This window comes from Andrena cerasifolii, chromosome 4 (assembly GCF_050908995.1).
Source record: "Andrena cerasifolii isolate SP2316 chromosome 4, iyAndCera1_principal, whole genome shotgun sequence".
NCBI classification, from domain to species: domain Eukaryota; kingdom Metazoa; phylum Arthropoda; class Insecta; order Hymenoptera; family Andrenidae; genus Andrena; species Andrena cerasifolii.
The window spans coordinates 17,691,531-17,717,351 of NC_135121.1; the positions used below are offsets into that span (position 1 = coordinate 17,691,531).

Genomic DNA, 25,821 nt, shown 5'->3' on the forward strand with positions numbered 1-25,821 from the left:
TCATTTGGATTCGATCATCGCCTTGCCTTTCCATCCACCCACCCTCGTCCCTCCCTCTCTCCCCCTCGTTTACTCTCGTTCCAGTCTTTGCACTATCGACTGGCTGGCCTCGCCTCTGACTCCTGCTGCACCCTGTCTGCCCCGATGGAGGCGCGACACAAGGTGCAGGGGGTGGCTGGAAGTATGGATCGAAAGGTGAAATTGTCGGTGATCGGAATGTATCGCGGAGTAACGAGTACAGTGGATGGATTAATAGAGTGTTCGAACTGGGAGACGCAAGTTGTCCTTTCTAGGGCCAAATCGACATACGCGTGTATTATAGGAGCCGGAAAAAAAGGAGCAACGGCGCCGGGAATCGAACCCGAGCCGTCCGCGTGCTGATCAGTCGCGTTTGCCACCACGGCTAACGTCGACTCTCCGCGGTCTCTGTCCTCCAGACTCCTCATAAATGGACGCCACCTACAACCCCTGGCAATAAGTTTGGAACCAAACGCAAAAATACGAAATTAACGAGAAACACCAATATTTTTTATGTATGATATGCAACGGTATATATGTATGAAACGCGTGCAGTAAACAGTGACAAAACATAAACATTAGAGTATCAACTTTACCAGTGGCTTTGTTATGATTCGGATTTCAGGAAAATAGTATTGAAAAGAGAATAATGAAATGAAAACCTTGAAGTAACTAACTAATATGCATGTATAAATGTCAGAAAATACTAGGTAATATAAATACTGAAAAAATTATTGTTAATCTCTTTGCAAATTTATCTTGTTCCATACTTTTTTCCAGAACATCGATCTGTTCCATACTTATTTCCCAGACAGATTTTCTTTCTTCCATATTTTGTGTTATATAATAAACAAAATTCTTAATTATTTTTGGTGCTTTTACTTTAAAATAGACCAATTTAACATTACCACGCGTTTCATATGTATACCGTTGCATATTACACATAAAAAATATTGGTGTTTCTCGTTAATTTCGTATTTTTGCGTTTGCTTCCAAACTTATTGCCAGGGGTTGTATGTGCCGAAGCCACACACTAGGCCGTTGCCTGAATACCGTATGCTTACTACAGTTTATACCTATTTGAACACAGTACTGCCATTGGAACATCAAGCTTTTTGGTGCTGCTTAGCAGTTTCACGGACAATTTAAATGTAACATGAATGGATCTTCTTCCTTGTGTCGTTCTGGGTGCATGGCCCCCATCTTCCCGAGCAGACGGCAATGAAACGCGCGGAGAACGAAAAAGAAGCTGGGGAATCGATCGTTGAATATTCAATCGGCCTCGCGTCATCCGTGGCCACGCAAATTCACTTATCACTCCTATCGGGGACTGTAAACGTTTCCATGCTGCTCGTTTAATCTCACCTCTCCGCCCTCTGCCTCTCGCCGATCAAGATCGCGCGAGGAATAAAGGGTGAAAGGGTGGCGGAGGGTGGTCGGAAGAAACTTCTCCGGAGCGAATCTCTTTCAGCACTTTTCCTATAAACGACACGCCGTTCGTTAAGACATTTTTAATCAGCGAGGGAAGAGAGCCGCGGCGGAGCGCCAGGGGGCGGACGGCAGAAGGGGGACGGAGAATCGCTGATCTTTCTATTCGGGCGACTGTTACAGCCGGGCTCTCTTCCTTGACCTTATTAAGAGCCTCTCTGCGCGGGCTTCTCTCCACTCGCGAGGACGAGCAGACGAAGAAAAAGCGGAAGAAGCGTGCTGAAGTCGAGCAGATCTTCCGTCGGAGATCTCCTCCCTTATTTCTGTCCCCCTCTTTTTCCTTTGTCTTATTCTCCTTATCCCTCCGCGCCATCGTGACGATTATCGCCTCGAGATGCACCGCGAAAAAGCACGGCGCTACGTAACCGGCCGCGATCCTCGTGAAATCGGCGCTTGATTACGTTTCAGGGTGGTGGTGGCGTGGTTCGGGGGCGCGGGAGGTTTTCATGGAGTCACGGGTTGATTACGCGATGGCTCTTCCTCCGTGCCGGTTTCTCCGATTGCGGATTCATATGGTAATGTCGCCGAGCCTTCCGCGCTGTACACCGCGCTACGTAACGTTCGACAAACATCGCGAAATTCTTGGAAATTCGATTCCGCCCTCCGGATAAAATGTGTCGCGCAGCCTGTTCTGCGGGAGAGATAAGCGAAGCCCGGGCTCCGTGTAATTTTCACACCGACAGGATCTCGGGAAGCATTCGCGAGGAGAGCGTAAGGGACACTCGACTAGGAATCAACCCTATTCTGGCGAATCACTTCTTTCCGCACATGGCGACTCACTGAATCATCAATGTGCAGTCAGAGGAGAGAGCTACTGGGGAAACTACTGTCTTCATTTTGCGCACCCAAGCCGCCTCATCTCTAGTTTCGTATTTAACTAACGTTGGATTCCATGTACTGTAAGTGAAGTACAAAAAGTAATCGGAGGGAAGCGATCTAATCATTTTAAGACATTGCAAACATCTGATGACCACGACCTTTCAAGGAACTTTGTATCCCAGATCTTTAACAGAATACTGTGGGACATTAGGGTTTCTAGAAGGACAATAAGCTTACCTTTTTAAAGTAACCGCCATGAAGTCTCATGTGGCCGTTCAGGGCCGGTATATTTTTGAATTTCCGATGGCACAAATTGCACTCGACCGGTTTCGGCTCGGTCTGCGACTTGTTGGATGCCACCACTGTACCAGGGGACGCCGAATTTCCTGGCGATGGACTGCTTTTCCCTACGTTCCCGCTCCCTGGCGAATTAGCCTGCGGTTGTTGCTGCTGAGGCTGCTGCTGCTGCTGTTGCTGAGCCTGTTGCTGCGCCTGCTGCTGTTGTTGCTGAAATCAACGCATAAAAATTTGATTATTAACACGTTACACGTTTCCTACCAAGTGAAATTGGATGACCATTTTTTCAGAATCTGTTCATACGTTGATAAACGATATCATTCTATACTCGCGTCAGTGTTTTATTCTGACGACCCTTCTTTATAGAAGAGAATATATCAAATTTATTTTTTTTAAAGAATACAGGTAGTTAAGGGCCAATTAGTTGAAGAATGATTGTATTGTAATCGTAGATGGTATTGTCGCCTAGCCTGCGATATGTTCATTAAACGACCATGGGCGAAACTGCAGACGCGAGGGGACTCGTGATTTAACATTTAATTCTACAGTACAAAGCGGTACTCTTGGTAACAAAGCGGCAGAATGGAGGGGACACTTCTTTCACACCTGAGCCTGTCAATTATGAGAAACATCTTGCGATTCGAGTGCTCTTCGCCCTCTGACTTTGAAGAATCGAGGGTGCTTGAAGAAAAAATATTCGATTACAGTCTCCTCGACTTATCGTTCCTATTGTAACAACGACGTGGCCAGACATTGCGGAGTTCTTTACATTGCGTACCTTGTATATTAGTCTGTGTAATGGCGCGTGTCTGGGTTTTAAGGGGGAACACCACTGTGACGGCCGGAAAAGTAAGCCGTTTTTAAGAATTTTTTTCAGGAATAATTTACAGCTTTCATAGAAAATTTTTATTACCTACCTTTTCTACAATGACTATAAAAAAGACATAAATAGAAAAACACGCATAAATTTTAATATATTCGGATGGACAATTTTTCCAGAGTATTTGAAAAATTTTGTTTTCAATCAAAGAATCTGTACACAAAGCGGAAACTACACTCATATAGTTTATAAAAAAGAAAAATTTGATTTCGGACCTGCTGTTCCATAGTTACACATTCGACCACTGAGCGTGGTGGGTTCAGAAGATTAATTAATACATTAAACATTATGCATGTTTTTCTATTTATTTTTTAATAGTCCTTAAGACACTGTACTAAAGGTAGGTAATAAAAATTTTCTATGAAAACTGTAAATTACTCCTGAAAAAAAATTCTTAAAAATGGCTTACTATTCCGTCCGTCGCAGTGGTGTTCACCCTTAAAAATGGCGAGATATATCATATCATAAATTACCTATACGTGAAATCTGATCCGAATAAATTGGTGACCCTAACTGTGTGCACTGTCCTCACGAGTCAAACAAGTCGTATTCATCCTCAGTAGTCTGAGAAATATTTTCTAATACGAACTTCTATAGCAAATATCGATAAAACTGCCTTCATCTTACATATAAAATAAACACGAAAAACAAGGAAGAATTATTACAATTCTATTCTCCAATATATGAAATCACCTCGTTACTGCGGCGCCATTGTCTTTCGTGTCCATTTTCACCAGCCAAAAAATTCAACAAGAAAATTGAAACTCTTCGAGCCGCGACGTTGCCCTCGTGGAAGCTGTACAACGGAATTTATCGCGCGACGTAATAAAAGAAATTTTAATAAAACCGTTCGTTTGCTTTCTTCAGACGTTCTCTGCGCTTTGCATCCCTCCCCCACGTCGCTCCATTCTCCCGACATAAAAGGGGAGCGATGCGTGATAATAATATGGCTACGTAGAACGCCGAGTAACTTCTGGCCTCCCGTTAAGTCCTCTCGAGACTCGGCCCCTCTCTCCAGCGCCCGTCTCACGAGCATTACGAAAACTCCGCAACTTCGCGAGCTTTAACAGAGGGACGTCAGGGGGGTGGCCGGGGGGGGGGGAGGCAGGTAAGTAGAGATCGAGAACGACGCACCTTGTTACGGGGCATAACGTTTCGTAATTTCCATCTCCGTTCGAGGGATACGAGAAACGTGGAAAATACTTGGCGCTCCTTCGCCCTTATTTTCTCTTATCTCCTGTGCAGCATGTTGATAATAAATGTTGCTCGACAGAACAGAGGCAATTTATTCCTCGAGCTAAGGTGTGGGGAGGCTTCCTCGTGGACTTCCTCGAATTAAACGAAGGAAAACACGCGTAACGTTGTTACAATAATGCAACCGGTACTAATCGATGTTCTTGCGTCACAAACAAACGCTTCCACGAAAAACTACCCCTCCAAGTTGGCGCGTCATTCCCGTCCACGCTTTTACCACTTAACGCTCCCCCCCCATTCCTATTTCATCCACGTATTTTTTACTCTAATTTCAATGGACGGGGCGCAATTACGGTCAGTTTCCCCGCGATTCCACGCGCTGCAAAACACGAAACAGCCGCCACGATTGCGCCCTCCACCCCCCCTACGGCTCGACCAGCGTGCGCGCGGTTCGAACGGAAAATTAATCTCCATTTAATTTTACTGTAATTCCGCGGGGCGTTAATTTTCGTCGCGGCCCACCCCCTCGCCGAGCTGATTGATTCCGAAAGTGGGCGCGGGAGATTCATTAACTGTCGTGTTCGCGCGGCGAGCTCGGGAACGATAGATCGATCCGGTTCGCGGGGGCCCGTTTGCGCGGGACGCTCTTGAACCCGGGAGCAGCCTGGTACAATGGGAACGATCGAGCAATCCGCCGGCGAAATCGAACATCAGACATCGTGTCTAGTGGAAAAAGGGGCGGTCTGAAATCGAATCGTACGCGCCGCCTGTCACGGCTCGCCGTACCTCGTTCAGTATTCCGACGACGATCTCGATACTTCAATAAATCATCGAACATCAAGACCTCCGGGCGCTTTATCTGCATCCGGCCGCGGCGGGGGCGCGGGGGAGAGTCAAGCCTCAGCCGAACTTCCTCCGGGCGGAATCGCGCGCTCTAGTTTTCATTCAGCCCGCAAATCGCTCGTCTACGCTCTCGAATCGTTCTGGCCTTTTCACCATCTTCCTCCCCAACTCTCGCGAGGGGGTACTCGTGGTGCACGTTCGATCCGAAACGTGCGGCCGCACGTGCGTTTTACGTGAGACGCATGGAAAGCCGCACGCGAGGCCTCCCGCCCCCTCCCCATGTTCCCTCGCTAACGCGCCCTGGGAAAGAGTTTCGAGTGCTTTCTCTTTCGGGTCACATCTCGTCTTCGAGTGGCCTCCTTTCGTGAATATCGTCAGAGCGGAGGCTTAACGACCCGGCGCCCGCGCCAGGCCCCCTCTTTTGTCACTTAAGAGAACGTACTTCCGGCGAGTGGCTTCCGTGACGCGCACGGGGGAAGAGGACCGCGGATCGAAAAGGGAACGCGCACCGACGGCAAAGGAAAACTGTCGCGGAAGAGTCCTCTGCCGCGCTCTCTGGCGACAGGGGGCTGTTTGGTTAATTGGTCGGGACGAGTCAGTGGAGATCGAAGATCGCTTTGGTTTTTCTTTAAGTCGAGCAGTCTTCTTAAGTGTAAATGCGATTTGGTTAAATTGGTTCCAAGTCATTTTGAGTAGGGTAAAGGGCACAAATTTCGCCCCCGTGCCCAATTTTGCCCCCAATTCCTGTGATTGCATTTTCAGTGTCATCTGGTGGTAAATGGTGCGTTAAGTAGTATACGTCGGTATTTGTACAGACTGGCAAGGAACAGGTTAGGTGTTTGTGCGTGATTTTCGAGCACGGCGAGTTTTTACAGATTTCAGTGTGATATCACGTTACTCGTAGATGTGAACATTATTTCCAATTCGAAGTTGCAATTTTTTTCGGGCATATCTTGTAGTTTCTTATACGCGATAACTTTGATGGCCATCACTCGCGTGCTTTGTTAGAGCGATCACCATATCGAAACTGCGCGAATTCCAAATTACGTTCCCAGGAGGTGTCCTAATTTCGTCCCCGGAACTCTAAAGGAAATTGAGACTGATTTTCTAAAAAATTGTTATTTCAGATAAAAAGGGCTGAAACATGAACAGTTACAGGAGTGAATTATCTTTTATCGGTTTTCAAGCAATTTTAGTAGAAATGTTTAATGGTTTGTAGATGCCGAAACGAAGACAGTGGAATAAGGAATCCATGCGAAAAGAAGACGTTTATTTGCCGCGATTGTATGCACATATAAACTGTAAGATCGCTTGAATCAATAAAGAAATTAATGTTTCAATTTATTTCCAGTTTTACAAACATTTTCTCGGGGGACGAAATTAGGAACACTTTTTTCAGATCTCACATTTTGCACGTTTTCACATTTTCTTTATTATCCTCGTATTGCCATGACATAATTACATTTTGCGACTCGTGGATACATAGAGAATCGTTGAAAGAAAATTCATGCCAAGTGACAGGTCATTGTAACATTTTATACACCCTCTACAGGGTCAAATACAAATGGGGGGCAAAATTTGGACCGTTTACTCTACTTTAAACGGCACTCGTGTAATATTGGAGATGCCGACAAAATGATAATCTGCGTTGTATGTATTTACGCGTAATCGATACGGGCGAGTTGTGGGCGGTTTTGTAAGCTATATAAGAGAATCGGATGATCAGTCTCGATAGCTGGAGCATCTGGAAATTACCAGAGCTGTTGAGAAACAAAAGGCAATCAGGGGATATTTTGAAAGGTGTCTGGCGCCTTCGATCGATGCCAAAGTATGGTTTTATGATGGAGACGACTCTGACGGTCGGGAATAGAAACGAGGAGGATGTAATCGGTCGACCGGCACGAATTAAACGGATTTTATCGTCGCTGCGCCCCAACGATCGAGCCTTGAATTAAACTCACTCGTGCCCCGCAATGCGCACCCGCTACAAACGAGCTGCGATTATCGCCGATCGACAGGATTATGCATCTGGCGGAGCAAAGAGGGCGGAAGAGTAATAGAACGTATTATTCTCGCCACGAAATATCGATCCGGGGAATCGAAACCCGCGGAAAAATCACGATAAACACTGTTCCTGTGAATGTCCATTTCAGTCATCAACGTGGTCGTGGATTTATTTCGCGATGCCGTTTTAAATTGCTGGGATGCTTAAATAGTCTGGTAATGCGCGAATAGTGTGCATAAACAAGTTGTATTAACTGCTAAATTCGATTCCTTGCGAGGAGAGACAAGGCGTTCGGCTAGGAAGTTCTGGTAAGTAGTATAGGGGCGCGATAAGTCAGACGCAGGAGTCTGGCCAGTCAGACGCAGATGGCTGACCACTTGTAAGTTGTAGCCTACTTGCGACCGCTTGTAACTAACCTATTGAATAGTTCTTGCTCTCGTCGAAACGTAGAATGATACTGGTGTCAGACAGAACGTTGAATATTCTTGAATTTTACTGGTGGCAGGTACTATTGCGAGGTGAGAAGAAGACTGACTTCCCGCAAGCTGAAACGTCACAGGGGCAAGGGGAATCGCCCGCTCGCTCCATCCAATTCCTTGCAAGAAAGTCCGCCGCGTAATGCAGCACGCGAACGAAACAAATCACGACAGCCCGCGGATATGGACAGCCGCTAAGAACCGAAAAGTAGGACTTCTTGGAGGGGAGAGGGTGGAGCCAGCCGGCGATTCCCCTTGCCCCTGTGACAATTCAGCTTGCGGGTAGTCGGTCTTCTTCTTATCTTGCAATAGTACTCACTGCAATTTATTACAGGGAAACATGGAGAAGTAGCTGTAACAAATGGTGTTGCAATAACCTGTTACTTTCAATGTTGTAAACTTGGAAAGCGAAAGAATATACAATAACAAAGGGGAATGAAGTTTCTGCAAGGCGCAGATAACAAAGGGCCGTGGTCATTTTTGACGCGCGCAATTGATCCATCAAACGGAACTGGAGGCGGCACTCGCACGTTTTACGTCTCGCCATTACCGTCGACTCAGCCGTTTAGTTTCGAGGGACGGTAATCGTCCTACAGAACCGACGACGCCGTGGAGAAAAGGCGTCAGCATCCCGTCATTTCCGTTGCGAACGACTTAACCCGTTAAAGTACAAAATTACGACGGCGTTTCCGGACAGGCGGTCCGTGAAACAAGAGAGGGAATACCGGACTTCCCCTCGAGGAAGGCCCTTCGCCCCAACGTCCACGAACGAGCGCGTCCAAAAGCGTCGAAAATGTCTGTCGGGACGTCCAACGTCCACCGAGAAGAATTAACAGGGATAATGTAGGTACAGGATTATCAAGAAGTAAGACGAGAGAAACGAAAATATACAATATCAGAACAAACTCGAGAAGTGAATTGAACCTTGATTGAAAAGGGTAACTAAAGGATCAAGGCGGGATTGCAAAATCATAATGCTAAGATAAAGTGAAACTTGACAAAGGAAATCCTGTGACAGTCGTCCACTCGAAAATAGGGAAATGGATGAAGGTCTGTGTATATAAAGGAGAAACTTCAGTCAAAATGAAGTGAAATGGATACAAAGATAGAGAGGGTGAAATGAAGACGAGCGGAGATCTTTGGGACGGGAAGGAAAGAGGGGAAGAATCCCAGTGTTAGAGATAGTGGATTGCTCACGAGGCTCGGTACAGGATTGGACCCGCTATCTTGGCTGTTTCTGGCATGTATGATTAAATTAGAACAATGCTGGCATAACTTCTACTCCCCGTTTATTCCTCCCACTACTCCCTGCATTCTGCCAGTTTACCACTTAGTGGGTGCTAGTAGTTCAGATAGTCTCTCCGCTTCCTCTCTCTCTGCTCTACTTATATCCCTCCTTCTATCACCCTCCTCCACTCTAGCCTCTCATCCTTGACTCCCTCGAATATTCTTTCGCTGCTCTGTGGCGTGGGAAAATTGTTTACCAGCAGTGACTATAATGTACCATTCTCTAAAGGATCGCACTTTAAAGGAATTAATTAGATATCCAAATCATTCCATCGCGGAAATGTTAATGAAAGGTTGAAGTAAAAAAACATTTATTCTGTATGTGTGCTTAGCGTTAAAACGTTTTCTCCATGGAACTGAAGTCTAGGGGAAGCATCTGACAAACTCTATTAAACATAATAAAAAGGACAATAAATGATTATTAATTCTCCCATCATGGAATCCATGGACACCCAAATTGAAATCAGATGCTTCACGAAAATAATCTATTGTAAAGAAATATAAATAAACTAAATTTCGACCGTAAAACTTAACTACATTGGTATCGGCGCACTGGATCGGTCAGATTAAAATAATTATGATTTTAATAAATTAAAATAATACATCAAAGCTATTTTGCAATTAATTAATTATATATATATTAGTTTCCGACGTTTCGATCTTGGTTTAAATCATCTTCAAGGAAAGTTAAAAACATATATAAAATACTGCGTATGCTATTGAAAATAAGTCACCGTGCTCTGGCACAACGTGTTAGACGACAAAAGACAGTCTTATTCCAACCGACTCGCTAGTCACACGTTGTGCCAGAGCACGGTGACTTATTTTCAATAGCATACGCAGTATTTTATATAAGTTTTTAACTGTCCTTAAAGATGATCTAAACCAAGATCGAAACGTCGGAAACTAATATATATAATTAATTAATTGCAAAATAGCTTTGATGTATAATATTAATTTATTAAAATAATAATCCTTTTAATCTGACCGATCCAGTGCGCCGATACCATTGTAGATAGTCTATTGTAATTACAAAATTAGTAATTTCGTTATTCTTTTTATGCGAAAGCGTTAGACATTTATAGAGCAATATAAATTTTAGTATTTACACATATTTTACTATTTAAAATACCAAATGTATCGCAGCGTTTAATACGAGCTATTCCAAGTTCTCTCGCGCCTGGCACGAACTCCGCTTTACGCCCGAACCCTCAACTCTTCGTGTCGCGTTTTACGACACTCGGCCCTGCTAACTTTCCAGAAAAGGGAGCACCTCCCATGAAAATTTTCGCCAAGCGGCTCCAGGGGAAAACCACGATCGACGATAAACTTGGCCCAGCTACAAAGGGGGTTGGGGGGAGGGTTAGGCCACTTTGCGAGACTCCATATTACTTTTTCAATTATATACCTTGGCTGTTGGGACAAGCTGGTGGCTGGTGCGCGTTAGGGTCTATTAAAAGGGCTATCGCGCCGATACGTGGCGCGGTGGCTGTTTCGTTCAGCTGAAAAACGACAGCGGCGATAAAATCGTCGACGCTTATATATGCATGACGCACATTCAACTTCCCCACGTGTGTGCTTCTCCTCGCGAGGAAAGGCCCCTCTCGTTAGTCGAGGGATCTTGTATCTTGCAAATGAATTGCCTCCGACTCAGAAGCGTTGACGGACTGCTACTTTTATAACTTTATCATGGTACCAAAGACAGTTTCATGCGAATTCTTCGCGATAACTTTCACACTTCAGTAATTTTTCTTTTCAATTCATTAATTATTGCATGTATGAAGTATTTTCTTTCTGTGAAGTCCATCAAAGTGGACCGAATAAGTTTTCTAATTGCAGAGGAAATATTGTAATTACAGAGTACAACAAATTTTGACTTTCTTTCTGACTTGTAACATTCAATAGCCGTTTCTTATAGCTTTTCGTGCCCTGAAAACGAATCCGCAACCCGTTTGTCGCCATCGCCCTCAGTTTTTGAGAAAATCGATTTTGAAAAAAAACTGCAAATTTCCAACTTTGAGCATCTTTTGTGTCGAAACGGTAATAGTTATTCGATTGTTCGTTGCGTCAAATTATTCTATAAACCCTCCTGAATACAACGATGTAAGTTATTGGTGCATAATGAACATTTAAATATGTTTAAACAACGATCAAAGGGAAAAGGACACCCGAAATGCACCAATTTTTGCAGATATCCTTCAATTTATTTCCAAAACTAAGGGTCTGGGACAAAATTTTCAACAAGGTTGAAAATTTGCAGGTTTTTTCAAAATCGAAAAGAGCTACTTTAATCACTGCGGTGGTCAAAAGGAAGGTTGAAACCCTCGTGTTCTTTAGACAAAAGGAATAAAGTAATAACACTTTAATTATCCTTCATTGCTGCGACTTTCTGTTAACCATTACCGTGCACGAAGTCTGAATAGAGATTACAAACCCTCAGCCTGATAAACTCGTTACGATCCGAGGAATCAGAATATTCGGAAATTAACGCGACTTCTGCCTCCGCCTCGTTGGAACCCACCCATCCCCATTTTGGCAATCTTTGACCGTGGCAGGACAGCCATTCGGGGAAGAGCCACGTAAATTAGGTTTCGTCCCTCGTCGCCAGGATTTCCTTTGTTACATTAGCCAGCCCTCCCTGGTCCGGGGTCCTGGAAGCCCAAACGCGACGTCGGGCTCACAGCAGCGATGTTAATCTTTAACAACACGAGCCGCGACTGCATCGCGCGGCAAGAAAGGGAAGAGACCCTGGAAGGCTTTGTAATCGAATCCTTCCACGTCCCTTTTTCGTCCACGAGCTACCGTCCTAGCCCGTGATTCGGTTTATGCGTAGCCAAAAGGCACAGGGGAAAAGAATTTCGTCGCGCGAGCCAGCCCTGATCAGGTTAGGGAAGATATCTCGCGACTTTCCTCCTCCATGGATGCTACACGGTTTTTAGGACGACGAAAGAGGCTTCTTAGAGACGTGTGGGTTGGATTTAACTTGATTTCATTTGCACTTGGAACGCAGGCTTGAATGAAAGGAGTCTGCGCCTGCAAACGACTCAACTGTCTCAATTCATTGGATCAGTTGAGTGTGGTAGATGAAATATTCTAAGTGGAATTCTGGTTTTGTGGTTGATGTTTCTATTCTTCACTTTTTTAAAAAATGGAGCCCGTATATAGTGAGGCGTTTATGGGAGTTGTTTCGGAAGTCGATGAAAGATTTTTTAAGAAGCTTAACACTGGTGAAGCATAATTGAGAATTGTTACCAAATTCAGAGAGCTGATGATGAAGATTTGGTCAGAATGCAATACTCCGATTACCTACAGTGACATATGTGAGTTTTCTTTGAGTACAGTGGCGCACGCAGGGATGCCGGGGCCTTGTCTCCTCCCCAAATAAAAAGAGAAGAAAGGAAAAAGGAACGCAGTTGTATCAAGCGCCTGAAAGACGGAGCGACACAAAGAATCAACGCATCGCGCGTCATCTGTCTTGCCACCCCCCTCCCCCAACCCAAAATAAAATCCTGAGTGCGCCACTGTTTGAGTATCCTCAGTTTGTTAGAAAAAATGCAAGAGTCTGCTTCTACAGTGAAATCCATTCTTGTTCTGAACATTTGAGACTGCGTTCCTGGAACCTACTTGTTCCAAGTCTGCCAATCTGAATTGATATAAAACTCGAAGTTAGACGAGCAGAAAACGAAATTGATCGTGGAGCGCTATTTCACTCGGCGGGCCGCTAATTATTCTGTAAAGAGAAACAGCGAGGATAGAATGATAATTAGCCGGATGCGACGGCCGTTTGACTTTTTAATGCTCCACTTTTCCTTTCGTTCTTGCTCCCGTTCCCCGAGTTATACCAACGCGGGCTCAAGCTCCATCGACGTGTCGGCCCTCGTCGTGGAGAGCACTCGTCGACGGAAAGTCGACGTAAAATACGGAGATAAAGCAACTACGACAGCTGCTGCGCGACACACAGCTAACGCATCCGCGCGTTTATCAGCGTTTATGCCAGTCGTTACAAAGCTGAAATTCGCTGCTCAAACATAGCGATCGATCATGCAGTTGCAACTTGCTAATCGTTTCCCCGATTAGAATTACTTTTTCCACTATCATTGGTTTTGAATGCCTGAAGAACTTCCTCGGAGGAAGAACCTTTGGTGGCCAGAGCGTTGCTCAGCACACCTTCAAAGCATTTAAGGGAGTATCTAGCTAGTGTAAGACGCGCTTTTTCTTTCACAATCTTTGCTATTTTTTTATGAAGCATCTGTACAACCTTTTCCGCCACAATTTGGTTTGTATATTTAGCCATGTTCCAGTAATGTTTACAAGTTTTATTAGAGAGAAATAATTCAAATTTATTGTAAGGTAAGATTTCCCATGGTTGCCGTAATTCCGGCTATTCTGCTCATCTGAAATAAAAAAACCAAAATGACTCTTAATGCAGACGATTTTGTCTAAATCCGGTATTTAGAATTAAAAAAATAATGGCACTTTGAAGTTTAACTACCGATTTTTTTCGTGTTTTTCGTACCTTTCGCCGACTAAAAAGGTGAGAAAGAAGACATGATTTTGAATTAATTCAGCTACCAGCTAGAGCCAAACTCGTCCTAATTAAGAATCATTTTGGTTTTTTTATTTCAGATGAGCAGAGTAGCCGGAATTGCGGCAACCAGGGGGCGACTTTTTTGGCGTTTAAACGCTTCCACTGCTACACATTTTAATTGTTTCTCTCTAATAAAATTTGTAAACATTACTGAAACATGGTTAAATATATGAACCAAATTGTAGTGGAAAAAGTTATATAGATGCTTTATAAAAAAAATACCAAATATTGTGTAAGAAGAAGCGCGTTTTACACTAGAATATCCCTTTAACGATGTCGATCGAAAGTCTTGAGTTGAACAAAGGCTGTGGTAACAACATGCGTTGGGAGTCTAACCTTTTACTTACTCCGACTCACTGAACCCAGAAATCCATCTGAAAGCTAAGCTAAGCTATGCTGTGCTATGCTAAGTTTTAAAAAATTAGACTAAATACATCCTGATGAAACCGTTTCCAACAAAACCTAAGCTAAGCTGTGCTATGTTTTATAGCACAGCCAAACATAGCATCTTCTTAATACATAAAGCAGAAAGTGTTTGTGTGTTTTTATCACAATTCCTATCCACCCGGACTCTGCTTTCCACATTTACAGGCAGACACCCTCCAAGCTCCTTGTACCCATCCCTGTATCGCGAAATAAAATGAAAGTAACGACCCCAAGTCCGCAGAGTAATCCCTTATTACCAGAGCACCCACCATCATCCCCTATAACAAGTTCCATCGCTCTATCTTCATCTCATCACGCGTATTATCCAAAGATCTTCCACCACATCATTCTAAAAGAGGGAAGCTGACAGACAGCAACTTCCTTCCACCTGCGACTCGTTCTTTCAGCAAAGAATCGCCGCCAATACAGTCGGCACCACCCACAACAGGCCCGCCCTGAAAACACGAGTTGGAGCAAACAATCTCCGTCGCCAAAAATTCATTTACACCCCGCCGATGGTCAGACGCAGGGGGTGCCAGCCCCGCAGTAGCCCCCCCCCCGCGTAATTCCGGCACAGATCCAGAAACAGCCGCGGAAACAGGACTGCCCTGGCCAGCCAGCGGAAAGAGGCGGAACGGAGGAGGGCGAGATATCCTAATCGGTATGAGAGTTTCCACCGGCCGACTCTCAATTCGTGCCGAAGCAATTCACCGAGCCCGCGGGATGAACGGGCTAACACCGTAGGGGCGGCGCGAGGGGAGCACGGTGGGCCTGGTTGGAGAATAAGAGACAGAGGGAGCCGGGGGAACGACTCGAAGACAATGCAATTATTCGCAATTACCGCGTCCGTCCGCGGTTCGCGGAATTATCCCATTCTGTTTCCATTACTGGTGCCGTCGCTCCTCCCCGTCCACCCCCTGTCGACATGTACATAAATCGAATCTTGCACGGGGCTGCATCAACGTAAGACGCCGGAGTCGAGAGATCTTTCTCACCAATAATACCCCCGATGATCGTGAGATAATCTAACGCCGCGAGGATGACCAGGGGGCAGCCTCTTGGACGAGGAAGCGGAGAGCAAGGTACCACGATCCGCTGCGAACGTCACGGGTCATCCCCGCTGACCAAGGGGTGAGGCGATAGCTGGGCTGGAGCGGCTGCGGAGGTAAACACGATCTGGAGCGCGAGCATTATCGGTCCACGGTGACAAATCCACCGGCAGAGACACGGCTGGCTCTCCTTTTCCCATGGCGGTGCTCGAGACACGACACGGGTATTCCTGTAGTTCAGCCGGGCACATAAATTCCTCGAGCACATGGCGCCCGAGCTTATGAACAATAACCACGGGTGGTTTGTATCCTCGTCTCTCCCTGCTCCCTCTCGCTCGGCGTGGGCTGTCGACGTTGATGCCAGCGGCACGTTAGCCGACCTCCTCTACTCAGTAATTACGCCAGACCCATAAACATTCGGCTCACGGTTCAATCTCGCCCGGAAGACAAGGGACACAAGTGCCAGGCGTGGCTTCCTGGCACATGCCTCCACTCCGCGCCGACGGATCATCTGCATAACGTTTTCTGCATCGGAGAACCCCGGCCCCGCCGTGGATTTAAACCGGCTTATTACCGGCGTGATGCATGCGCGCCCTGGCAACAGCCATCTCCAGGCGTCCCTGCGGCTCCTTGGTCCCTCCGCAGCTCCGGTGAAATTGGGAAACCGGGGTGGAAAGAGTGGCCGGTCCTTTTACTCCTCGCGAGCGGGAGTCGAGGTGGCGAGGGGTTGGTGAGTGGGATCAAATCGGGGAGGTCGGCGAGCTCGAAGGAGCTGAAGAATGTTGGGGGTTTCTGGAGACCGACTTGAATAGACTGACATTACTCGAGGACACGGAAAGAAGCTCCTCCGTAAAAAAGATGGAGGAAGTTTGTAGAACTTGGGAGGAGGTTTGGAAATACATGAGCGAACCTCTCGAAAGAGTAAAGAGATTTGTTGTTAAAGTCGAAAATTAATTATCTTGCATCGATTCTTCTGCTAATCGTGAAACCGTAGAAGTAGAGCTGATGACAGGAACCCCTTAAAATTCTGGCACCGATTTATATTGAATTGAATTGGCGTACTATCGCATCATGAAATTTTACCTACTACATATTCGAGTGATCGAATTATTCACACTTTGCCCCGTATGGAGCCAGCTCTGATCACTTGACTGCCCGGATGGGAAGGAATCTGCGAGAGGAGCGTAATGTCGTGATATGTGACCTGAAGTTCATCTCGGCACTATGCCCCAAATCGCGTTACGTCCACGATAAATATGCCAGCGTCATAAATATTCGGTCCACGATTTAATCTCGCCGACGAGGCAGGAGTGCCAAGCCTGGCCCGGCAGCAGATGTCCCTTATTTGACCCAGCGCCGAGGATCATCTACATAATGTTCCCGGCAGAAGTAAACGACCCTGAGATTAGGTCAGGAGAGTTCTCTGCTACGGAACCAGCTCCGTTCTGTTCGCGCCGTGTCACGTGCAGCGTGTTCTTTAAATTACCGATTGTCTCATAGATCTTCGCGATGGAACCTGTGCTCGGGGCACCACCCCCTCCGAGAACTTGCGCGCCCGCGGAAAGTCCCATAAATTTCCATTGTTCTCGCCTCAACTTCAAATCCAGGGATTTAATTCGACGTCCTCAGCAGGGGGCTCAATTGTAAATTCACTGTCACGGGAAACGACACCTTTTTAAGGGATTGCGAAATGGCAAAGTGTCGCGTAACTTTTGCTTATACAACTGGTGGTGGTGGTGATCCAGTAGCAAGGTGCACGATTTTAATTCACCCGAGGGTTCATTGGAGACCATTTTTACGAGACAGATAAAACACTGTGAATTGTCAGCGAATTAATTATTTTCAGATTCTTAAATAAAGCGGCACGAGTACAAATGTCGACATTAATTTAGAGTCTTTGCAGTTTCAGTTGGTACCCTGAGGATTAGATAAACTTCTGAACAACTATCATTCACTTGCGCTTTTTCTCAACCCTTTTTGTCATCAGCAGCGCCACCCGACCCACACCATTATCTTCATAAACCGAGGCAGATAATCATCCCCTTTCACAGTTTCCTTCCTCCATGGAGTATCGAAATGAAAGGTACCATCAGGCCCATATATTTCTACCAGCTCCAAACAGGCGTATTAAGCGCAGATCCCTTCAGAGCTCACAAAAACAATCATTCTTCTTTACACCCCACTTTCTTCTTCCACCATTTAGTGCCCCATTCTCTAACTCATCCGCGGCCCATACTCTTTCGCAACACAATTCCATGCAAGTTTCCCGACTAACGCTCGCGTAGCTCGTTAATTCGGCATCGCCATGGCGAAAGGGGGCCGCGGTGGAACGATACCCTTGGAAAATTCTAGCCAGAAGATCCTGCAGCTGCACCTCGCAATTGCACGGCGCGGATGTGTTACACCGCTTTTAACGACCAGGACGTCGTTGGTCCGCGACCAACCAGCGAAAGGATCGTTCAATTTAGCCTGAATCTTCACTCCCTCGAACAGGCGACGGTCTGCACCCTCCTAGCCAGGGGCTGCAAGGGCAGACCTTTTTGTTTCGCGTCTCGAGTTCGAGCTTAACGTCCGCGTGTAAACTGGCTAACGCGTCTAATTATACGCTGCGAAAGCCACCCTCGCCGCTACCCTCAGCACACGTGACACGCCCTGTTCTTTTCCGGGCTGGACCTTATGGGCCCTTTGCGCCTTTTAAGCCCGCTCGGAGCAACAGCAGAACACACCTCTTCCTCGACAATGACTATTTTCGTGTCTCGAGCTTCTCGGCGAGTGACGAGGCGATTTGGAACCCTGTTTCGTCAAGAAACTTTCGCATGGTTCCATTAATGGTTAACACGCGTTTAGGGTTTCGAGAAAGTGGTTGCAAAGTTTTAGATTTCGGTAGATTGATTTTCAAATGTTTCCGAAATAATGGTGACTGTTGCTGTTCCATGTAAATACTGTAACTTACTATTGTTCTCTGTGCTAATATGATTTCTAGAACGAGTTCCTTTTACAACCCTGCTTGCACTCTGCACCCCGTTACTGTGCATAAATACAAGTACCTTGATGGGTATTTCTCCAAACATCGCCATTCCCGTTTAATATTTCTTTTGCGAACAGAAATCTTCTTACGCAAGATTTACGTACAAGTAATTTCCGAAAGCATCGCGGCAGCGTACAGCGCGGGCGAGTCCCCGCGGTTATCGAGGGAAATGCGTGAAAACGCGAAAATGTTTCGCTGACGTTCGAATAATGCGGGGTGGTGCGCGACGTGGAATATGAAATGGGTCGCCGCACTTGAATTCTTTCCCCGAGCTGCTCGATTTATAGAACCCTATTTTGACGAGGGAAACTCACGCACAAAAGGACTGCACCGCGAATATTTGATATACGCGGGAACGTTCCACGCGGCGGCCACGGGAAAAAATGTAATTCCCCAGAAAGGTTTCACCTTCCGTCGATTCCTTTGAGCACAGCCGCTGGGATATAGTGTATGTCTCACGCCTAGTAATTTCATCGTGCCCACACGATCTTCAGGCATGCCACACTTGCGTAATAACAAAGAAATAGGCAACTATGATTTGCGGAAGAGATTGAAGTGACTAGGAGGATCTAGTATTGTTTTGGATCCAGTTTACAAAATCCAGTAGAAACAAAGACAACTGCCTACCACTGTCTCCTTTTCACTGGTTCATCTTCCAAGCGATTCACATGTGAAAAAACAGGCTTAAGTAATCAATCGATTACTGTGTCAAAAGTAAGAAATATAGGGACGCTTATCTTTATTTTTTTTTTTTGTTAATTCTTTAGCTCGCTTTTTTCATTCGTCAGCCTCTGGAGCTAGAGTGAACGATGGCGCAGCGTGTGGAATTAGGATCGGTCGATACTCGACGCAACTAACAATGAATAGCGACAGGAAACTAGGCGATAACTTGCTAATGAGCAGCATATATCACTTTTCCGATAGTGCAACGAACGCACAACGTTGGTGTTGAATGGTTCGAAATGCAATCTGGAAATGCTGAATCGTCCCCGCGAAGCAATGTACTGTGAACCGCCCGGTAAATCACAACACAGTCTTGGGCGTGGAAGTTGGTTGTCGAGCCAGCGTGTTTGACGGATAATGGAAAACATTAATCACCGCGAGATGTATCGGTTACTTTCGTGTTTTTCCAACGGGGACCTTCTCTCAGTCTTCCCCGCTGACACTCCCTCCACCATTCCTTCGGCATACACCACCGAGCCTTTAAGTGTTCATCGCTGGATGCAATCGGGTATTGAATGCCCCTAATCGACAAAGGCATTGATGAGAGTGTAAAGTTCAATGAACTAATTGTCGACTCTGATTCTGATGGACGCTCAATGAGGCCATCCTATTCAGAGCTGATTTACGAATTTCGTACAGTAGAATCAAGACTCCATTGTGCCTCCAACACATTTCGGAAAAGAACAATGTGGACGAGCATAAATTATTTGGTATCGGTGACAGGTGAGGATGTTCTGCGGAAAATGGATTAAGGTGTTACATCCACCTAGAAGATCGGGAAAAGCATACAAGTTCAGGAATTTTTTTTGGGAAAAGTATAAGTAAAAATCATACAGAATGTTTTTCTACTAAAATATATATTTTTTAATTATATTATTCTAAATTTTCATGAGATATTATTATTAAGTAAAGGAGTTATCGGCTTGGATGTGAGTCATGTTTTTTTTTAAGCATTAGCTGGTTAGGTCTGGGTTAGCATCTAAAAGTGCATCTAAAAGTAAAAATTCAAACAGATTTTAAAAATAAATAATTTTCAGAAGTACCTGACGTTCTGATATTTTTAAATTTAGCTTTCAATTTTGCAATAATGGAAATACTTGCAAAGCCTTCTTGAAAAAAAGAAAAAATTTCCACGAAATTCGATATTTTAACTTCAAACGGTAGCCCTTTTTTACTAAAATACAATATTGAAATTCGGAGAATGTCAGGAACTTCTGCAAGTTATTTATTTTTAAAATCTATTTGAATTCTTGCTTTCAGATGCATCGTTTGGCCTAGGGAATGTCCACAAGCTAATGCTTAAAAAAAAGAACACAGCTCACATCCAAGCCGATATCTCCTTTAGTTAATAATAATATCTCATGAAAATTTAGAATAATATAGTCAAAAGATGTATCTTTTAATAGAAAAACATTGTGTATGATTTTCACTTATACGTTTCCCCCCAAAAAATCCTGAACTTGTATACTTTTTCCGGACCTCTAGGTGAATGTAACCCCTTAAGAAGAGTCAGTTTGTACGGGTTTAAAAAAATCCTCGCGTGGCAAAGAAATTTCGGCAATGCTATACAATAAAGCCTGATGGTATATATATAGCTTAAACCTAGCAGTGTAGCAGACAGTCTGGTAACACTAACAATCTAAAATTAAGAATATAGACAGAACAACTATGAGTCGGTGTAAAAATAAAAAAAGCAGCCGAATTTGTTTTGCAAGTGAGTAACTGTTTCCAACAGCAACTTCTATTACCGAAGCAAACCGAAGGCCACAAAATTTCCATTTCCCTACGACGGTGGACCAGATAAACTACACAACTTGTGGGTGGATAAACATCGAGCACAATGTAATAGTTAAAATCGCGAGCTACTTGGATGTTTCCTCGGCGACTTTGATATTCGACACGTAGGAATCTTAAATAGCGGGATTCCGTAATAACGAGCGCGGCTACTCGGCCGCGGATAAATCTAAATCAAGAATAGAACAGATGAGCTCAGAATCCATAAAACTCGTCGCGATGCATAAATTGAATTGCGTCCAGTAATAAAGACGCGGGACCATAAGGCGCGATTTATAAGTTGACGTAGTCGCGTTTGCAGAATTAAAATTACCATCAAAGCGGTCGGTAGATAAACGTGGCCTTTACGACGGGCGAATCCTTTTCGTTGTTTATTTCAAAGCAATCGATAACTCCCAAGAGACGTTACATTAAACCGCAGTCGCATTCACGAGCTCTCAATTCGTTTTTCTCGTTTCAAGCACCGCGATCCTTCACAAGGCGTTGAAATTAGGTGTCGTTACATAGAACTGGAAACTATCGCTACTTTAAACTTTTCAACATAGGTGACTCTGCGATAGCGGCGCTTCCCTTCAGCCACCTATTTCCCAGCTCTGCAGCAAATTTCGCTTTGTATGCTAAACGACTGTAGACTGAATACAGAATGACATTTTGGTTCCAAGACCAGGGTACTTGCAGTCCTTACCAAAAAAAGGATATCAAAGATTGCGATGCTTTGTCAACCTTTTCAATACCTCAGGTCCAGGACCACCAGCTGAATAGAATTTAGAAACACCACGAGGCGAAGTAAAGGTGAAATTTCAATTCAATTTACAAGCTTCGCGTACATACGTTCAAAGCACCGACCAAGGCACGGTAATACAAAGTGGCAGTGGGCTCTTTGGTATTTCCCCCCATTTTCCCGTCCAGGTGGCCCGTGGGTGCGCGCTAAACGGAAGATCGGTGTAAACGTGATCTGAACAAACGGGGAAAGCCGATGAAAAGCTGCATGGACTGAAGGCACACGCGGGTCAGAATGTAGACATTGTTCCAACCAGGCCTTTTGTCGGTGAACGAATTACTATTGCTGTTTAAATCTCTCCCCTTCCGACCTGCCCCTGGTGCCCTTGCGCCCCGTGACGTTGAATCCATCGCGCAACATCAACCTGTCTACCCTTATCACCTCTCCCATTCCCCGTTTCCCGACATTTCTGCGCTCCTAACGCGTGCTGGTCGTTCTGCTTTGCTTTCTTCACCGCCACCAATCACTCTGTCCATCTTGCTCCTTTGCCCCCACAGCCACCCCCATCGTTTTATCGTTTCCCTTCAACTTTATTCCTCATGATTCCGTTCCACTGCTGGGCGTGCTCCGCGCGCCTTCCTTGGGGTTGCACCGAGTGTTCCATACGCGGGTTCGCTTGATTGCTTTTCGCTTCGATTTCTTCTACGCCTTCGCCGATTCTTTTACCATAGCTACTCCCCTGCTGTTCCTATCTCTCCTCACCTCTGCTCGTTAGCCCCGATTCTCCCCGCACGCTCGTGTTTTAACGATGGCCGTGGATGTGTTTCAAGGCGCTCCACGTTGCCCCCGCGCGATAACAAAAAAGCGAGAGCTCTCTCAAAATATGAGCGTCTGATAATCTGGAGACTCAAGCTACGCGATCTTTCGCAACCCCCCGAAACATCTCCCCGGCTCGATGAAAGAGCGACTCCATCGAGGGCAGCTTAACACCGGCGGTCGAATGAGAACCAATGCCCTCCGCGCGATAGAACCGTTGGCTGTTCGCAATTCGTTCTGCGCCACAAATCACAGGGGACCTCGCGAAATTCCGCGCGAAAGAAATTAACGCGTGTCACGCGGTCGATACTCGGGCGGCGGCGGCGCGTGCAGGGGTTGAAGCGCGCGTAGTCAAACGAGAATTCTATGAACGACAACCGTGTACCACCCCAGCTGACCTGCACGAAAATTCTGCATTGATTATCTGCCGACCAACGATCGACTGCATCCGGCGCGCGCTTTTTTCCCTTCCCACCCCCGACGATCATTACCAGAGACATCGATTGCCCGCTGTTTGTTTCGGTTTATTGTTACCGGTCGTCGGCGTTATTTGCAAGGCCAGAGGCGTTATTACCGCGGGCGTTTCCCAACTCTGTGCGTACTCCGCGCACGAGCCCCGACAGCGATATTTTTGGCCGTCGATTACGGGGCCAATCGAGATAGCTGTAAACGCTGCCCCGCCGACGGTCCAGTAAGCGAATGATGGATGCGCGGTAATCTAATCACGGATTTATGATGGCAGCAACATGGCCGAAACGTTTGGAATACTTCGTTGCAGTGCCTCCCCGGCTCGTCCGGTTATCGACTGGTATTTCAGCTTAATAATATTAATGCCGGAGCTGGGATTAGTGTTTACGGCAGTCCATTAGGTTTTCAGCGCAGCAGCTCTCGCCGCGGTGTTAGCCCGGCTTTTAAATACACATTTTCCTTCTAGTGGGATACGCGCGCAAGTGACTTCCGAAAGCAGAGTCTAGACTCTAGAATCTCCTTCCTTGTTTTCTTATTAGGCAACGAACGTCCGCGGACTCCGCCCTCCGCATTCCGCTCCCAATTCACGCAACCTCAACGCTACACCTTCGACGTTCCCATTAAACCCACTTCTAGTCTCGCCCCACGACGCTTCATATTTACACAGTTACCCGCGGCGTAAGTTATTTTCCGAAAAAGCATCGATCCGGCGCGGCTGTTCGCGCGGATCCGCGGGCTTATAGACGCCGCAATTCTCCCCGGCAGTTTAACGATCACGAGCGTTTCGGTGGATCCTCCCGGAAAGCCGCGGTCCCGCTTTTTCCCGCGCCGCCTGACGAGTCGTAAATCCGCTTCGCCGCGAGATACCCGCCAGAGCCTGCGCTCGTTCGCGTCGAAATAGCGCAGGCGAGCATAATTCCGCGCGTACGACGCGCGTAACTCACCGCCTATCTGTAGCCCAGCACGACGCCACGTCGCGCACGCGTCTTTATTAGGGCTCTTTGTTCGTATTTTTACGATTGTCGACGCTACCAGCCAGGGAGGAAGGCAGATGGGGGCTGACCCTTGCCATCAGAACGATACGACCCCGGGGAGATTTGTAACGATTGTTGGGATAATAGTGAAATAGATATATATATATATATTCTTGAGTTCGTTACAATAGAGGTGTACATAGAACCAATATAACGGGTCTCGCTACTCGGCTCGACGCAGACTGCCTCGACCGCGCAGTTCTCCCGGCCAACCGCCTAGCAACACTTCTCTGGCAACGCTGTGCCTTGCAGCGCTTCTCTGGCAACGCTGTCCGCCGCGACGCGCTTGTCTGGCAACGCTGTCTGCCGCGACGCGAGCCTACTACACGATAAACGGGGAATATCCGTTGGATTTACTTGGTACGGGAAACGAACGATTGCCTATACCGTTCGTGGAAGGTATTACGAGAGCCCTGTACCCTTCCATCGACGATACCAAGGCGAATAAACCATCCAGCTAAGTTACTCTAAGAGTCTCTGTTACATTCGAAAGTATTCACACGATGGAGAAGCGAAGGCTACAAATATGATTGATACACTGTCAGGAGCAAGCGCCAATAAGGGTAAGGCGAGGTAAAGCTTCCATTCGAAGGAACCACTATTCCGAGTCGCACGAAAATCAACCACGCGTCAGTCTCTCCCGGTGATTTAATATTCCCCTGTCGGCGCCAATGATCGACTAACTGGCTGAAATCGTTAACAAGCAGTGCCGCCGAATCTCAGCGCGGCCCGACGCGTACGTGTAATCCCATGGAAGCACGGATCCAGGCGCTACGAACGAGGGAATTTCGTTGGTTCGTCGGCTGCCTGACGGGAATCGTAACTTCGCGGATGACATCCAACGCGATAGAGGCAAGGCCCGTTCGCGCGAGCTACACGACCGAGCGGCCATAGGGGATAACGGAAGCATAATTTGGCCCGTGTAGCGTGTAAGTCCGCCAGTAGCTATCTGTCAGATAAAGGCACCACCCCACAAGTTGCCATTCCGCTCTTGACATCGGATACCGAACCGTGCCACCCTATCAGGGCGACGTCGCGACTCTACAATCGCGATTCATTCCCTTCGCCCGCATTTAGATGCAGCTTCGGCTATGTCCCGCGCGTTATTCGGTTGGGTAGTAATATTTCAAAGGTGGGTTGAAAGGGTGATTGTTGCAGCGATGTTTGTTTGTACGCCGGGACTATTGGGAAACGGTAATTGTGGCACCCTTGTTGCGGAAAATGGGACAATGGCAATGAGATTCGAAAGATTGTTCTTTGGATGGTGAGCGTGGGCTTGTGGTTGGTACGGTTCGTATGTATTGTTTGCGGCGGAATATGATCATAGATTACTGAAATGTGTATGTGTATGCGACGTAAATTGTACTGTTGGACGCATTAACCCTCGGAAGACGAATGGTGGATATGGTCGCGTGAAACGAATGCAGGGTCAGTTTGACTCATAGCAACATTTCTATGGTAAACGGGTTTCACGAAAAAATTGAATATAAAATGAATTAATCCCAGATAAATAGGTAATAAAAAAAAAATATTCAGCAAACTACCTCCACGCTTCGCTTCGGGCCTAAGAGATATTAAGGACTCCATGAAAACACATTTCACTCCTTTTCACCACCGACTAGGGGTTGATTATGGCAAAATCCTGAAATTAGTTTTTAGGAATTTATGTGGGTAACCTTTTGAAGTAAAAACCAAGTTGATATCTAATCGCGCCGAAGATATTTTAAGAAATCCGTGGGAAACACATTTCACCCCTTTTCATTCCCTTAGAGGTTGATTAGAGCAAAATGCTGAATCTGGTTTTAGGCATTTATGTGGGTAACCTTTGCAAGTAGAAATCAAGTTGATATCTAATCAAACTTAAGAA

General features: G+C 46.0%; 1 protein-coding gene across 11 annotated transcripts in view; it reads right to left on the reverse strand.

Moving 5' to 3' along the window:
- The window catches only part of LOC143368432 (uncharacterized), a 539,066-nt gene that overhangs the window by 22,554 nt on the left and 490,691 nt on the right, over positions 1-25,821 (reverse strand). For all 11 annotated transcript variants that reach the window (XR_013085235.1, XM_076811154.1, XM_076811153.1 and 8 more), the window contains one exon: positions 2,563-2,832. Coding sequence is in view for 10 of the 11 variants with exons in the window: in XM_076811154.1 (XP_076667269.1) it covers positions 2,563-2,832 (270 nt within the window). In the remaining variant the exon portion in view is untranslated. The remainder of the gene's footprint in view (positions 1-2,562; positions 2,833-25,821) is intronic.